Source organism: Melanaphis sacchari, unplaced genomic scaffold (genome assembly GCF_002803265.2).
Source record: "Melanaphis sacchari strain LSU unplaced genomic scaffold, SCAv2.0 Contig11_pilon_pilon, whole genome shotgun sequence".
Classification (NCBI taxonomy): Eukaryota; Metazoa; Arthropoda; class Insecta; order Hemiptera; family Aphididae; genus Melanaphis; species Melanaphis sacchari.
This window is the reverse complement of record NW_020270469.1, coordinates 3,156,443-3,173,284: the sequence shown is the minus strand read 5'-3', so window position 1 is coordinate 3,173,284 and position 16,842 is coordinate 3,156,443. Positions and strand designations below refer to the sequence as shown.

Genomic DNA, 16,842 nt, shown 5'->3' with positions numbered 1-16,842 from the left:
CCTAGTGTAAATGCATTTTTCTGTTGTTTTTCATTATTTTTAAATTAAGATTAAAATGTCCGCGCCATTTGGAGATATTTTTTATTGAAAAATAGTTAAAATATCCTCATTCCAAAAAAAAAGTCCTCTATTTAAAGGTGTCCTTTATGAGATGTCTTACTGCTTAATTTATATGGGACATTGAATTATATTTTAGTAACGACCAACGATACCAATTATCAATATTAATTTAAATTAGTTATTATTTATAGGTACATATTAAATTCAAGTTATGTACTTACTAAAGTTTTTATTCTATGAACGCAAAACTTTAATTTACGAACAAAAAAAATTTGGGATCTTAAAATTTCTTAAAAGTAAATTAATAGTATGATAATACTCGTAATTGAAGTAAAATAAAGGAAAATAGATTAAGTGTCCACTAAGTATACAAAAATAATAAAATATGGACATTTTTTTTTTTGTTTTTAAAAATTATCAACTTACCTATAGTTAAAACATATAAATTCGATAATTTTAAGATATCTATATTGTTCCTAAATATCGAGAGATATTACGAACATGTGAAATTATGTCCATGGTCATTATCACTACTATGATTCATATTTTTATACTGCCAGTACAATTGACTGTGATATAAAGAAAACAGTATAAAATCCTTAACTTATAATAACGAAAACTGCTTCAACAATATTTTCTCCATCTACTTAAATATACAAGCTAATACGCGATGGTTGAATTTTTACCGAATTATTGTGTTAGACGTGTTTTATTCAAAACTTCGTCTTGAACCTGCAAATAACCATGACGTTTTAGCCTATATAATATATTAAACCAATCACCATCAAAACATATACTTATATATTATATATATAATAAAATAGACACAGGAAATTAATAGTTCTGTCATGTCATGAAACAAATCAAGCGCACACAGTCGTCGAACTTTACAAATTACAATGCTATTATTATAGATAATTAATACATCGACGTGATAAAATTAAATAAAATAAATACACAAATAAAATACAGTTAAAAATAAAAATGTTCAGTCAATCGAATATACATAATATATATTATGCTTTATCGAGAAACATAGATATTATATTATATTCGCATAATATTATTAAATACTTATATTACGTGTGTTATACGAAAAATGTTAAAATAATATTAATTTTATCGTAGAGATAATCTGAAATCTTGTATACTTGTTCATTCGCGTCATTACTGGGACTCTTAAGTAGTTTATCGGGATTGTAGTAAGTGTTCATTGCATTGTCGTCGTCTGTTAAACGGAACATGAAAAAAAAATGTAAATTAAAAAATAAAATAAACACTAAAAATAATGCGTATGTATAGATTAAAATAGTTATTTAAATTATAATGTAATATATTATGTATATATAAAATTAGACTCTACGGCGTATTGGTGTCCATACGATTATATAATTAAATATACGAGTATATTTATCGTTATGTATTCGTTAAACGTTAAACCATAATTTTTATATTCAAATATCAAAAGATCATTCCACTTATGAATAATTCAAATTTCGAATAAAATGGCTACATTTTTTTTTCTTTAAGGCGTTTGAGTTTTATTTAAAAATTTTTAAGACAAAAAAATTCTAATAATTCTTTATTATATAAACATTGAATCATACATTATTATTATATTACATATACTGGCCATTGTGCTTAAATTTCAATTTAAAATGATATAGCGGTAATATACAAGCCACATAAATAATCTATAAATTATAGAAACAGAGGAATATTAATATGTATAACAATTATTATTGTTATGCAAAAATCAAATTTAAACAATTATAACAGGGACAACAAATAACCTAACCTCAGGCACCTATGCGAATGTGTAAATACTCAATAGCTCTATAGGTTTGGCAATAGAAAGTTATAAAAAGGTCAATAGTTATGAATATTCATCTCCGATAGTTCTCATCGATAAGATTACATAGATATAGTGAATATAACTATATTTTATCTACTATCTACAGATAAGTGAGACAACAAATAATATATCATAATAATTTCTAATCGTCTACAAGGTAGAAAATTATTGGAAATCACACTTCGCAAAAATAGAAAAATAGAAATTAATAAATAAGCGATTTAGTAAAATTAACGTAGTTTATTATATTAAACTATTCAAAAACAAATAATTGTATAATTTAATGTTACTTAATTAATAAATTAATTGCCTAATTCGACTAGCTAAGAATATAGTTATAAATTAATGGAATACTACAATTGAATAAAATAACATATTTTTGAAAGATAATAAAAAACATCTACTTTTTTGAGTGTTATCTAGCTTCTAGGTAATATTAAAAGATTATTAAAAATAAAAATTTACCTGGAATTGTATTATCTAAAATAAAACCAATAAATCCCGCGATAAATATGCCCGAGGACAGACAGGCAATAACGACATCATTGACGGTTTCATATTTGGTGTTGATGATATTACCTTGTACTGATGAGACGTACTTTGGAATCACCTGCAAGTAAAAAAAATACAAAATTGAAATAAATAATAATTCATTGTTTAAACATCCGTCTATCTATTTTAATAGATGACTATTAAAGTTAAACAAACTATATAATAATAATTATTACCAATCCAAAAAATATTGACAATCCGAGAATATACATGTTCCTTAACGAGTTGAGATTTATGAACTGTAAATTAGATAGCGCTGTATAAACAATACACATAAATAAGACAATTAATTTAAAATAATAAAATAAATATTTATCACTCAATAACAAAGAGACTCGGTAGTTATAGGTTTTATAATATCTGTTTCTTTCCAATAATAATTTAAAACAGGTTCTGTTTTTTTTTAAGTTTTTTTAAAATTATTTTTATCACGAAATTTAAATTTTAAACAGATGCAATGAAAAACAAATAAATTTTACTTATAACTTATTCTCAAGAAGTTTAAATTATAGGTACATTTATACCTATTTCATAGATTCATATTATAGGTACATAGTATATATAGCTATGGGTCATAAGACCATTATTGTGAATTTATTTAGTAAAAAATATATTTATAAAACATTATTATAATCATTAATAAATAATAATATTAAATCATAGAAAATCTACAGATAACTTAGAAATTGAACATTGCGTGCGTCCGCCAACATCGTAAGGAAAAATAATTTATATTAATGCTTATTACCTAGTCCACATAAGATGCACCAAGGTTTATTTTATTAGTTCTCACACGTGGGAAGATAAACTTATATCTAACTTAATACTAACATAAAAAAAAATCAAGAAAATAAATATCCACAGTAAATGTTTAAAAAATAATTTTTGAGCTGAATCACCTCTTATACAAAAATATTGACTGACAATGATATAAGGAAATCATTTTTATCAAATTATATGGTATTATCGTTCTAACTTTGTTAATTTACGATTTATCTATCTCTGTGTGATTTATTTTCGTCATGTTCTATTGTACACGTACGAGATAAACGAAAAAAATTTTCCCAAGTGTAGTCCTCTATACATAGGAGTATAAAACACCAATTGGTAAATAATAAATATGAAAAACTATGGAGACTCTTTATTGAGTCTTAGTTACAAAATGAGCATCCTTAAATTTTTGGTATCGTGTTTTTACCTAATCCATAAAAATAATACAATATCGATCAATAATAAATAAAATAGATATAATAATATTAAAGAGAAACTTGATAATCATATCTGTAGTTAAACATATAATTGAATGAGTTTATTGAAATTAAGTCTATTATTTTAGAGCTCAGGCACACTAGTAAAGGGTATAAAATATCTTTTTTGTCATCCGAAGAACAAAAAAACTGCAATAAGCAAATAAGTATATGAATCAGACGCAATGCTACGAAATCGGTTAAAAATCTATCACATCTAGATTTATGAGTAAATACAAATAACATACCTTACAGTTAAAACAATTTATAATTTAATTTACGATTTATATTTTAATGATTTAAATTCAATAATTGAAAAATTATATTTATTATCAAATGAGTTTGAGTTATTATTATATGAAATTGTAATTTGATTATTTTAGGCATCAATTTAGTCAAAATTGTTTATCGGTATTTACCAAAATGTATATAAAATAGGATTTAACACTTCCATACATTTTTCAAACCCAATACACAAAATATAACTTAAGTTATAAGCTTAAAACGTATAAAATATACTTGCCTATGGCTCCGATCAACACAAGTAGCACGGACGTCATTGCGCCTAATACTGGATCCGGCAAAGTAATCAATAGTGCGATTAGTTTGGTAAGCGTAGACATGAAGATCATTATGCATGCTGCAAATCCGATCACTTTTCTACTGCACACCTAAAATACCACGATTTTCGCCAATGGTTATTAAATGATTAATGTTACTACTTATAATATATTTTAAATAACTTGAGAGTTGTAACCAATGCAAACCTCACAAATTTTTCATTAAAATGACCTAAATGCCTAGCAAAAATGTTGTTACTTTATAGCTAACTCCTATATATTATATCCTATAGTTTGATTTTAAAAAAATTTAAGGATACATGATCGGAGTATGTTTTTAAACTATAAACTGATAATTGTTTTTATATATATAGTATAATATTTATAAAAGCTCAAATATTATAGATGTATTGCAATTTGCTAAAATATACATAATCCTCTAAAAAAATGACTTGTAAATATTCGCGGTAAAAAAGTTTCAGATGAATTAAATTATCTAAATTAATTGTTAGAATGCTATACATTTATTTCTTATATTTTACGTCTTTTAAATTCTATCAACAATTTATTTGTGGGTGTAAGTTAATTATAAAATAATATTATGTGTAAATAAATTAATAATTGAGCGCCGTTTATATAGGCAAACTAATCTACGCTACAAATGCGAGTGTTTTACGATAATATTGCAGGAAAATACTTCAGTTTCACATAAATGATAAATTTACTAATAATATTACATTATTATTAGATTATGTAAATATATAAAATGAAATTGTATTAAATAAAATAAATATTTGCTTGGACCTAGGGTAGGACAATGATTGGGCTCAGTCACTAACGTGTTCTGAAATCAATCATCAACCAGTGTCTCTTAGTTCCCGGTTGAATAATCAACCGGGCTTTAAGTGACAAATCCTCGTCACATATATTATACATGTTCAAAAAACCGTACCCTTCCCCATAGTAAAAACCAAAACTACAAGCTAATTACTAGTTTTGTTAAAGACTAAAATATATAAATTAAAAAAATAATAATTATTTGTTTTGCATAAGGTATGCAAACATATCAATAATATAACATTCATAAAATAACTTTTGTACTCGGGGTCCATATTTATATAGTTTATCTTATCGATTTTAAAAATATATATTATTTATAAAAGCATCACGTGTACAATTTAATTTATAATAGTTGTTATTTATTTTTGAAATATAAGGAGTAGGAATAAAATAAAATATACTCTATTTTAACGATGTCGGTTATCTACTAAAGCATCTATTTTTTTAATTATTATTTTACAATAAATTAATTACACGATTTAAATTAATTTAGTTATAGCAAGATAAAGACAATGCAATAAAAGGATTGAAAATTATTTATATTTTATAAGAGATTATAATTTTTAAGTATTTTAATATTTTTAGCAGTCTATAGTCTATTCGGAATGAGATCGTACCTCGGCGGCCGATTTCTACGCATGGGCGTGACTTTTTGCCGAAGTACGATCTCATTCCGAATAGACTATAGTAACTATATTGAAGAATTGAAATAATGTAATAAATTACAGTTTGTTATTGCGTATACCTATCTATGCCATATTTTATTTTTGCCAAGTTTACAGATAAACAAATTTGATAAAAATTAACTTATTTGATGCTAAAATATCATTGCACAATATTAAAGAAATTAAAGTTATTATTTATTTGACTAGATATATATTTGTTGTTGTTTGTTGAGTAATGACAATTTTATTTATACAACAATTATAGAAGTGTTTAAAAAAATTTTAGCTAACTGAAATTACTTTTAAATAAGTGAAATAAAATCTATGGATCTATCCGTTTTAAAAGAAAAAAAAGTTTGCTTATTTATTACAATCGTGAGTATAGTTATAATTTATTATAAATATAATAATTTCAACAAGCATCCTAAAAGTAAACAAATAAAACAAATCAATACTGAAATAATTATTAAACCGGTTGTCTTATTTCTGGCTATTGAAATATGACACATAATTACTACATACAAAATATAACATGAGATCTCCACACTGTACTCCACATTACGATAAATAATAATTATTATGTTATTCAGTTATTCTACAGTAAAATAACATAATATCGCGATAACCATTGACATGGATAATGATAAGATTATACATTATAATTACATATTTTAAAAGTTTATTAAATGATAATAATGAACAGTTTCGTGTAATATAAGATGACATTTATATTTTATATACTCACAGTATACAACCAATATCAATATACGAGTATAAACTGTATAGAATGAAACTCGATACAAAAACTTTATTTTCTATCGAGACCATCGAATAGGCACAACAACACAAATTAAATTAACGTGACTAATGTGATATAATTATTTTTTTAACAGATAACTACTACATAACAACATTATTTGCCCCTCCTTCACCACAAACTAACCGCATTTACCCATAAGTAATAACAAAATCTTACAGCAACTTTTTCTGAGTATGAATATACATAATATTATATTATTCTGCGTATATAAACTAATTAAAATGTATAAAAACATACAAGTATCTATATTTTTAGTTGAAAGAGAAACTTAATTACCACCGGGAAGGGGCGGAGATGCCCCTATTTGCTTAGATGACTATAGTGTATTTTAAGTTTAAACTTTAAACTTTAAAGTTTAAACAATATAATAAAATAACGCTTGAGATATTATTATTACTAGTATACATACTCGGGTGATACCAATGTTTCCCACGTTTTCACTGGATGAGTTGATGCCAGAACCTGTACCCAGGAAACCGGCAAAAATTGTACTAATACCTTGAATGCCGATACCCCGATTTATCGCATTCGTCGGAGGTTTTGTTAAATCTGGAACAATAAGCCATCGGTTTTTATTATTAAATGGAGTATTATATATTTGTATATTTATATTATAATTGAAAACTTATTGTGAGTATCTTTATAGGTACTAACTACTAAATCATAATTATTATACATAACATAACATTACTTTATAAACACGAAAAATTTTTGTTATGAGAGTCATGTAATTTATATCAGTTAATATAAAGATCTCAGACATCATTGACAAGTATCGTAAACTATCATTTATAAAATTGGAAAAAAAATAAATTATAGTAAAATATTTCAGTAAATTTTTTCTTGAATATATTAATTTTAGTGGTTTAATACGATTTAAACAACTATTATTAACAGATAAGAAAAAATTGGATGAAGAACAACTGAATTATTTTAATTCGTCAACAACCATCCGCAAAAACCATTGTTTTATGTGACTGATTAATGATTATATTATTAATTCGAAAAAAACAGCAGTTATCATTAATATTGGTAAAATAAGCTCGGAGTATGCTATAAATTGTCGTATATATCGGTATTTTACAATAATATCATCAAATACTCACTGGAAAATCTTGCACACGTGTAATAATTGGCGACAGACTCTACGATGTTAGCAAAAAGCGCGGGTAGCATGAACAACACCGACGTCAAGCTAAATGTTGGCCAACCCCATTGAACTAAGAGAACACATCACAGGTATAATCATTAATTTAAGTAAAATAATATAGACGTAGTTACTAGTTACTCGTAAAACTCGCATCAACAAATTGTGAGCACAAACAGAGTACGAGTTTATCTTTTTTCCTGTTTGGTGGGGTAGTGATATATTGTTCTTACTAAAGTTGCAAATGATCTATTATAAAGATGGCCTTCCAGATTACATAGACTTCTGTATACTATATAAAAATACTAAATACTATATATTGTGTATTTATATTCCTGTATCAGTAATAAAGTAATAGTGTATATATCTTACACTCCATTAATTTAAAACTTAAATAAAAATCTTATCAAATCTTATCTATATAATGTTTCTATAATCTATCCTATATTAACATTATAAAAGTATTTTTTTCTGAAAAATATGTAAACCCCACCATTTTAGATTTCTTGATCCAAACCTAATTTCTGTTCAAATTCAAAAAATAGATAAATTAAGATTTTAAAAAATAGGTACTCCTCGTATTATAAAAACGAAATACGTTTTGCGCTCTGCAGAGAACTCTCAAATGTTGAAACGAATTCTCAATAATATTTTATTACAAGGATAAGGTATTCGGAACATCGGTGCGTTGCGTAATACTCCAGTCTTTGATTCCGTGTTTGTCGGGTCTGTTGGCAATATAATATTCCAGGAAGTCAGATAAGCACATACAATCCACATAATGCTCATGCTGAGTAATATCTAGTTAAACATTTAGAATCAACAAATAATAAGTGATAAAGTTCATCATATGCGGTAAACTATTTTTATCTCACCGAAAACAATGCAAAAATTTTCAACCGAACTCTGAACAATCCATCTTGAGACGAGTAGACTGGCAAGGAAATGGCTACTTTTCGTAAATATTGTGAAAATAATGTTAATAAAATTAGCGTTCTGTAAACATAAAACATAATATATGAATTAATATGAATATATAGTTAAATGAGTTTTTCGATCAGTCTTAAAAATAAAATAACTAATTATTCATTTTTAGTGCTGAATAAATGATACGTTACACTGCACTCTTAATATAATATTATTAAACATTATTTTTGGGTTTAATATGCTTAATTATTTATCATCATTACCCAAATAGCGTTATTTAACAAAGTAAACTGAGCATAGCGTGCATGGTACACTGATACTATAATGATATGATAGTTTAATTTTTTAATTTTTACTTGTTTAAATTCAAGAATATTAATATACTTTAAATTAATATTTACATTTCAATCATGCACAATAACAAAATAGAAACAAAATGTTCAACGTTGACTATAAAAAAATATTTGACCGATTTCTTTATTCTAATAATATTAAAATGTTGTATAATGAAATTATTATTATCTTCTATGTGATTTGTATTTATAATTGTTTTATCAGATGATTATTTTTTTTCTCATATATTTTTAAATGATTTTATCAATAATTAAAAATTTAAAATGAGTAAGTATACCAATAACGATAAGAATTTTGAAACAATTATTGGAAATTTAATGTATGGTAAGTTTATTAGTAAAGTATACCGCAGTTATTGTAATACTGGTAGGTTTTCACGTACAAGCAAATCAGAATAGATGATCAAGTCCAATTAATAGATTTTTAATTTAGACTATTCGAATTGTCACTGGTTCATTCTTGAATTTTTCATAGGAAACAGTAATTTATATTTTTATTTTGATATGATATAGGAGGCAACTTATGTGTAGCGTTATCGTTTTTTCTTTGCTATTAAAAAATAAATAGGTATTCAGAAATTTTGTCCACAGTTACTTTAATGAGATTAATATTGATTTTTATACAGTAATGTCAAGTATTGCACGATATCAAAATCCACGACTTGCATAAATCTCATAAGCCGTAATATAGCTATAATTATATCTATTAAAATGTCAAACGTTAGTCTTAAATTAGGTAGAGCTATTAGATACAGAATCATAAAAAAAATGTATTATTAAATTTACTTATACATTTTAAGCGAGGATTTTAATAATTCTTTATTAGCTATTCTAATAGAATCATAACAGTTTTTAATAGAAACGATTTATATATTTAATTTTATTGTTACCATTAAAATATTCTCATTTCTCAGAATTTAATCACTTTATTGCGGGTTACAATATACTATAATAAGAATAATATTACAATCCTACCCAAACGGTTTTTAATGGATGTTTGATGTCATATCGTCGCGGTATTTTCAGCAATAAAATACAACCAAAAACATAACGCTCAATGTGTCGACGGTAACCTGATTTCTTATTTTCGATTTTTAATGTCACACCGTGTAAACTTACTATAGACATCAAACGTAGTAACTTTAAGTATAATAGAAAACTAAACATAGTAATATATAATTTGATATTTTACGTTAAAATTAATTTTACATTATGGCCGTGATCCAGTTTCCCGACATTAGAATCACTCCTTTTTCGATAATCGACAGTCCTATGAGGCACATGGTTGGTACTACGGTCAATGGCGTGATGTACTTCAACGATTTTCCAATAAATCCTGCAAAGTTAAAACGACAAAAAAATATAACATTCAACGTATAATATTATTATAATTTATTTGATTTATATTACATATATTATGTATACTAATAGGGTATAAACAATAAGTCCGTTCTCAAAACCAGGACACGTTGGATTGTATAATAATAACACAAATTATATGTATCGTATTATTTTATTAGTACCAATTATAATTAATGGTATTATTTAAACTCGTCTCCGTTACAGATATACAAATATGCTTTGTTTTAGTAAAAAAAAAAAATGTACCATAAGAGAGAGAGATAAAAAGTTGATCAATGACAATCACGCATTATCAAATAAGTCAATAATTAATAAATTATAATTCAATTAAACCACCAACTCGTTATTTTAATTTATAATTATTTTCATACTTGTTAATTATAATAAATGTATATTTTATTAATTATATGAAACTCTTATAAATAATTTTATACCTAAAAACGCAGCCATAACGGTCGCAAGTTGGCGCCATTAAAATTTCAATATTATAACAAACAGTTGTTTTTAATTTTTAATTTTAGGTAAAAAAGATAAAATAATACTATTATAAATTATAATAAAAGATTTTATTTCTGCACCCCATTTATCATTTTATTTTAATCTCTCAGACTCAAATAGAAATTATTTTCCCAACCCTTGCTTTATAGAGCGTGCATATTTAGCTATAATTTATCTTAAATATTATTCTAAATCTGAGAAATCTTGAAACATATGTTGTGATAATCAAGGCCGGGGAGATATCGAAACTTTTTTTGGTGTACCATGACTGGTATAAATTAGGGGGCTATTCATATAAATAATAATAATTTATAGTCATTCATACGTCTTATGGCCATAAAGAAAATATAATGAATAATATTGATATTGAAAACATTACTGACATTTTTTAAAATAAATTTGATTTATTAGACTTGAAGGTTTGGTTTTTGAATAATTAAAATTATTTATGTACATTTATGTATAATTATCTAATGGTAAAAAATAACATATAAAAGCAGACTTTTGGGAAAAGTTACGCGATACGTCTATTGCATTACTACTTTTTTTATGCCATAAATGTCGTAAATTAAATTAAACAGTGTTTTACTAAAGGACCTGCAATAATTTTCACTTTTAATACCAATCAAGATTAATTTTCACAACATTCTATAAGTTTAACGTTTAAAATATTTTAATTGAAATATTCAGAAATATTTCGACAATGTCTGAAATAAAGAAATATTTTCATAATTCGTTCGGGAAAATAATAATTTATCAACTTTTCACTATATAAACTTAGATCAATATTTTCTTAGGATGTTATATATATAGTCTCACCTATACGTATTATTATTTCGTTTGACGATGAAGGTTAGGTTATTAGCAAGTGAGGTCTCCAAATGACCGGAAAGAGGTTCAATATTGAATACAACTTATAAAGATACATAAATAAATTAAATTGTACGCGCATAGTGCTGAAGTCGTATAGCATTTTATTAATATTATCGTTGACGCCATACTTAAACCTGTCTGGATTTCTGCAAATTGGTTGTCAACAGCACACAATTAAAATGTGGTTTGCTATAACAATGTGTAACATGCGAAAAAAACAATGTGTCGCCGATAATGATGATATAACGATCAGTTAAACCTATACATATATGACCTATAGACTATAGTCTATAGGTAAAAAGACGATTTTCTAAATCAATAAATAAAAAACGAATCGTAAGATGGTATTATGAATAATATGTAAGAATATGTACATATTTATTAGATTATTGATGATAAACAAATATTAATGTTTTACGTTTTTCAATTATTACTTACCTAGATTTCGTATAGTATAATATTTAATATACATTATTTATATGAGCTACGCCTTTAATTTTGAACAGTTGAAGATTTTTCTCAGTTTAAATACAAATTTCATTAATTTGAAAAAAACTGATTTACAATAATAATTTATTCACTAGTTGGGTCACTGTTATTTTATATTAGTATTAATACTATTAATAATCAATATATGTAACAGTCAAGACGATCAATGGTATTAAATCTCAATAATATAATTTAATATGTTCTGTGTATAATAATTATAAAAAATAAGTGATTACTAATATCACACCAAACGATTAATTATATAATTAAATGTGACGAAAATGGCCAAAGAGCAATTAATAAAATAATAATCTAACAAATTAATATTTATTTTAAATGATAAATAAATTATTGTTTAGAGAAAACTTATAATTAAACTTGGTTATAATAAAAGTAAAAAGTAAAACAAACTGATCAAATATTCAAGTTTATTTATTCAATATTATTTTTACAAACAATGCTCGTGTATTCAATGAGACTAAGTTTATAATAAAAATGATAAATAAATCATCATACCCAGACAACTTTGATTAAAATAAAGATGCTTATTTTTGTGTACCTACAGAATATTTCAAATTAAGCCAGACAATTATTGGCATTTATGCGTACATATTAAATGTTAAATTATGATGTATACTTAAAGGTACTAAGCTGCTTGTAACGCGTACTTGGGAGGTGGAGAAACATGGTGTACTTACACTCTTTTTATTATTATTATTATTATTTATTTTATACACACAATTATCTGTGTCTGAAGAAAAAATAAGAGTATGAATTGAGTAAAATTATGAAAGAAATTGTTCATTGATGATAATTTCTAATAGGTTTTCTTTTTTATTTATTAATTAAAAAATATTAATTTAGAAATTTGTTTCTACATAATCAATGCTTCAAACACTGGAGAATTACTGGGATTTTCATTAGTTGATAAACATTGAGAACGAAACCAAGATAACAAAAAAAACTTAAAAGCTATTACAGATTTTTTTTATTTCTTCCTGTACAGTTAAGAGATATTAATTAGAATAATTAATGTGATTAGATAAGATATAAGTATGGTAGGAAATTCATTGTATTTCTTATGGTAATTATTTTAAACGATTGAATTTTTTTGAGATTGAGGATTTTTGCATTTTCTTATAATTATAAGTCTAGTTTGATTTTATAAAATATTTATACATACATAATTTAATATGGGCATTTAAACCTTAACATTAATACTACTATAAAGCACTATTCTGTATGTTCCGTCATATTTTCAACATATAAACCATATAGTGTATAGATAAGTCTTTTAAAGCTAAACACAGATTTTAATGCTATTGATTTTTTTTTTTTTATGTAATTTGAAGTCATTACAAAACTATTTTTAAAATATATTACGAAAAAACGAGTATTTATCTTAAAACAATCATATTATATAAATGGTACAGTAGCAACCATGCTCAACTCCCCTAAATATAATTAAAATTTTTTTGGTTATATTCTTACCAGAGTAGCCCAAAAACATTTGAATGATACCGATGATGATCATAGCCCCTTGAATGTTTTGAACGCGGAGATTCCATACTTGCGTCCGGGCCTCGGGACCCATCGTGAACAGATCAATGTTACTACTACATTGCCATTTCGGTAGATCTAATATGGGTAGCGTGCAGGACAAATACACGAATCCACTGGACTGTACAATCGGGAGTCTATTTAACGTTATATTTATTATATTTAAATAGTATCACAAGAATAATATATCACATAAGCATTAATAAAACACGAAACACTTAATATAATATTAGTCATAACTCATAATGATAGAAATATAAACGGAAATATTTTTATTTTTTTTATCGCAGAACATACGAAATTTCATAAAATAATCTAACTTAATCTGCATAAAGTATAGGGAATTACAGTGCTGAAGCTATACAAAATACATTTAGGGTAATGGGGCAAGGAAGCGTTATTAAAAATGTAGGTACACCAAATTTATCGAGTAAAAAAAAAAAAAAAATGATTTTATGCAATATACTATAATTTAGTAGGAGTTAGTACAGAGTTATGAATGTTCTAATAAAAGTACAATAACTATGTAGTTATTATAATTTTTGTTTTCTTTTTTCATTAAATTTTAGTTTATGGTTAAATGACTAAATATAAATATAAGGAACGAAATTCATTTTACATTATAGGTCATATTACTTTTTTACAGGCGTATATAGTTGTAAGACAATTGAATATTTATCCAGTCACAATATTTAATTAACTTAGATAAATAAAAAAAAAAAAATGACCATAAATAATAGCTAAACAAACTGCCCAATAACCGCATTTTATCAGAGATAATATTTCAGATAACGTCACACAGTAAAAAAAAAAAAAATTAAAGGAAAATAAAGATGTCATTCGATGAAAATAATTAATGTTTATGCTCACCTTACACCCAAAATTGTCTGCAATGCGGTGCTGATACCGGTCACCATGACAGCTGTGGCCAGCAAGTGCGCTCGTGCCGGGTCCTCTGGTAAAATGCACAATTTCGGGGCCAAAATATTATACACGAAGATCAAACAGCTTAAAGTGGTCACTACGTTCTGTAAAACGTTTATAACAATAGCGATAAATACATATTTATTGTGTGTCCTTGTTTAGTTTATATATTCACACATTATAAATATGTACTTATTATAATATAAGAATAACGCATAAATACCAATCTTTAGGCATTTCGAATTAGGTACCCTAGTTATCGAGTCACTACATATTGGAGATGTGTTAAATATTGGATAACTGTTAAAAAATCTGTACCATTATGATTATTAATTAGACAAAATGTATTAATTAAATTTCAAAATTTTATTCGATTAAAATAAATGGTAAATTATATTTTATAATATTAGTGAAAATCATTACCTGTATGGCCAGCAGCGGCGTCAAGTACGATGGTGGATTTCCGCTGACACTGTATACCAGACAATCGTCGAGGGGTTCCTTATTCACTGGCTCATCCTCCAAATCGAGTTGCATATCCAATGTAGTGTTGTTATCTGGTGCCACTTTGATTACGTCCATGACAGGCAAATAGTTATTATGTCGCTGTCGTTTTGTCTTCGATCGCATGCACCCGGACCGCGAAAAAATCGATTTAAAATTTTAAAATCTAAACCGTTCGCAGGCCCCGGAAAACCAATGTCCAATGTTATATATTATATTCTAAACCTTTTGCACGCACAATTGCTGACCAACTGAAACAGCGATTATAATACTATAAACTTAATAGGTATACTGCTCCACATAATATACTAATCGTTGTGCGCTTGTATTGAAATAATAATAATAATAATTTATATCCGCCCATTCACCCATCCTCTCGACGCGATTTGGAACATTATCGGTTTTAATATTATTTATTCGAATCAATTAAATACACACACACACGCGCGGCGCTGGTCGGTCCATCAAGCTTATCAGTACGCATACTATACCTAAGCTATTATTGTTATATTTTGTTTCCGATGATCTTTGCCCGCGTTCACTGATACAACTACAGTGAAGCGACTTTTGATGCCTCTTGGGCACACACACATGCGCACTTAAATAGGTATATATATTTTAATATTTATTTAGTATTAAATATTATATTATATCTACGTGTCTGTACTCCATACGAGTCTTATGCTTGCTATTTCGTTTCTGATGGGTTGGCTTTGATCGAGCTCTATCGAAATCCCATTTAATGCCCGTCCCCAATGTCCCCATAACTTAGACTTAAGTATCGTGTTGTACATGTTGTACATGACATGCTGTAATTGATCGATAATTTTATTTTAATGACACAAATAAAATAATAGAATATTATTAGCGACTATCTAACCTATATGAAATCATGAGAAAGTTTAATTTTCGCCGTTTGTATATCTTGAACTGCAGTACATAGCGAAAATGTTTAATATATATTATGATGGTATAAAATCGATTATAGTTTACAGTTTATGGGCTTAGTAATAATATGTCATACATGGCATATATCATATTATATGTGTGACACACAATGCAAATAATTATTACATTATTACCTTATTTATTACTCATGTATCCTGTTTTCATTAAGAATTAAATTTTTTTTAAAATTATTTTTCAATAGATGTTATAACACACATCATAACAAAGTGTCTAGCCAGTCAATTAATTTATTTGATTTGCTTAAGTTTGTATATTTTTGAAAATTATTAATATATTTATTTGTTTTGTATTACCCTACTTTAAAATAAATCATTTAATTATCAAAACCAAAACAATATATATTTTTTTTTAACTTCTGTTGTTGTGTTATTGGAATCACAAAAAAAATCATACAATTTTTTTCAACTTAATCATTGATTTTTACAAAGTACTCAGACTTTTTTAAAGTTTAGGCTAAAGGCTGATAGAAAAATATACATATTATTATAATAGGCTGGTGAATATTTGTATCAAATGCAAACAAAAAAAATCCAATAGGTGATTTATTTAAATATAGAAAAAATTAGAGACGTCATATAGAATCAGTTTAAAATTGTATTTATACACAATATGACAAAACAAATCACGACTAGAGTAA

The 16,842-nt window shown here is 25.8% G+C and overlaps 1 protein-coding gene across 1 annotated transcript; it reads right to left on the bottom strand.

The window, feature by feature from the left end:
• Positions 1-1,117: 1,117 nt before the first annotated feature.
• Positions 1,118-15,519, bottom strand: LOC112604207 (solute carrier family 23 member 2-like). The gene is made up of 12 exons (XM_025353138.1): positions 15,156-15,519; positions 14,679-14,836; positions 13,740-13,945; positions 10,236-10,362; positions 8,622-8,742; positions 8,406-8,547; positions 7,706-7,819; positions 7,009-7,148; positions 4,238-4,385; positions 2,644-2,723; positions 2,381-2,525; positions 1,118-1,288 (listed from the first exon to the last, which is right to left on the bottom strand). The coding sequence occupies exons 1-12, from the start codon at positions 15,360-15,362 to the stop codon at positions 1,149-1,151; spliced, it is 1,728 nt and encodes a 575-aa protein (XP_025208923.1). The 5' UTR covers positions 15,363-15,519; the 3' UTR covers positions 1,118-1,148.
• Positions 15,520-16,842: the final 1,323 nt, after the last annotated feature.

Coding starts and splice junctions, on each gene's coding strand:
- LOC112604207 (XM_025353138.1), bottom strand. CDS start 15,362: ATGCGATCGAAGACAAAACGACAGCGACATAATAACTATTTGCCTGTC. Junction 7,149..7,705: donor CACGTGTGCAAGATTTTCCA/GTGAGTATTTGA, acceptor TTATTGTTCCAG/ATTTAACAAAACCTCCGACG. Junction 1,289..2,380: donor TTTAGATAATACAATTCCAG/GTAAATTTTTAT, acceptor TCCGTTTAACAG/ACGACGACAATGCAATGAAC.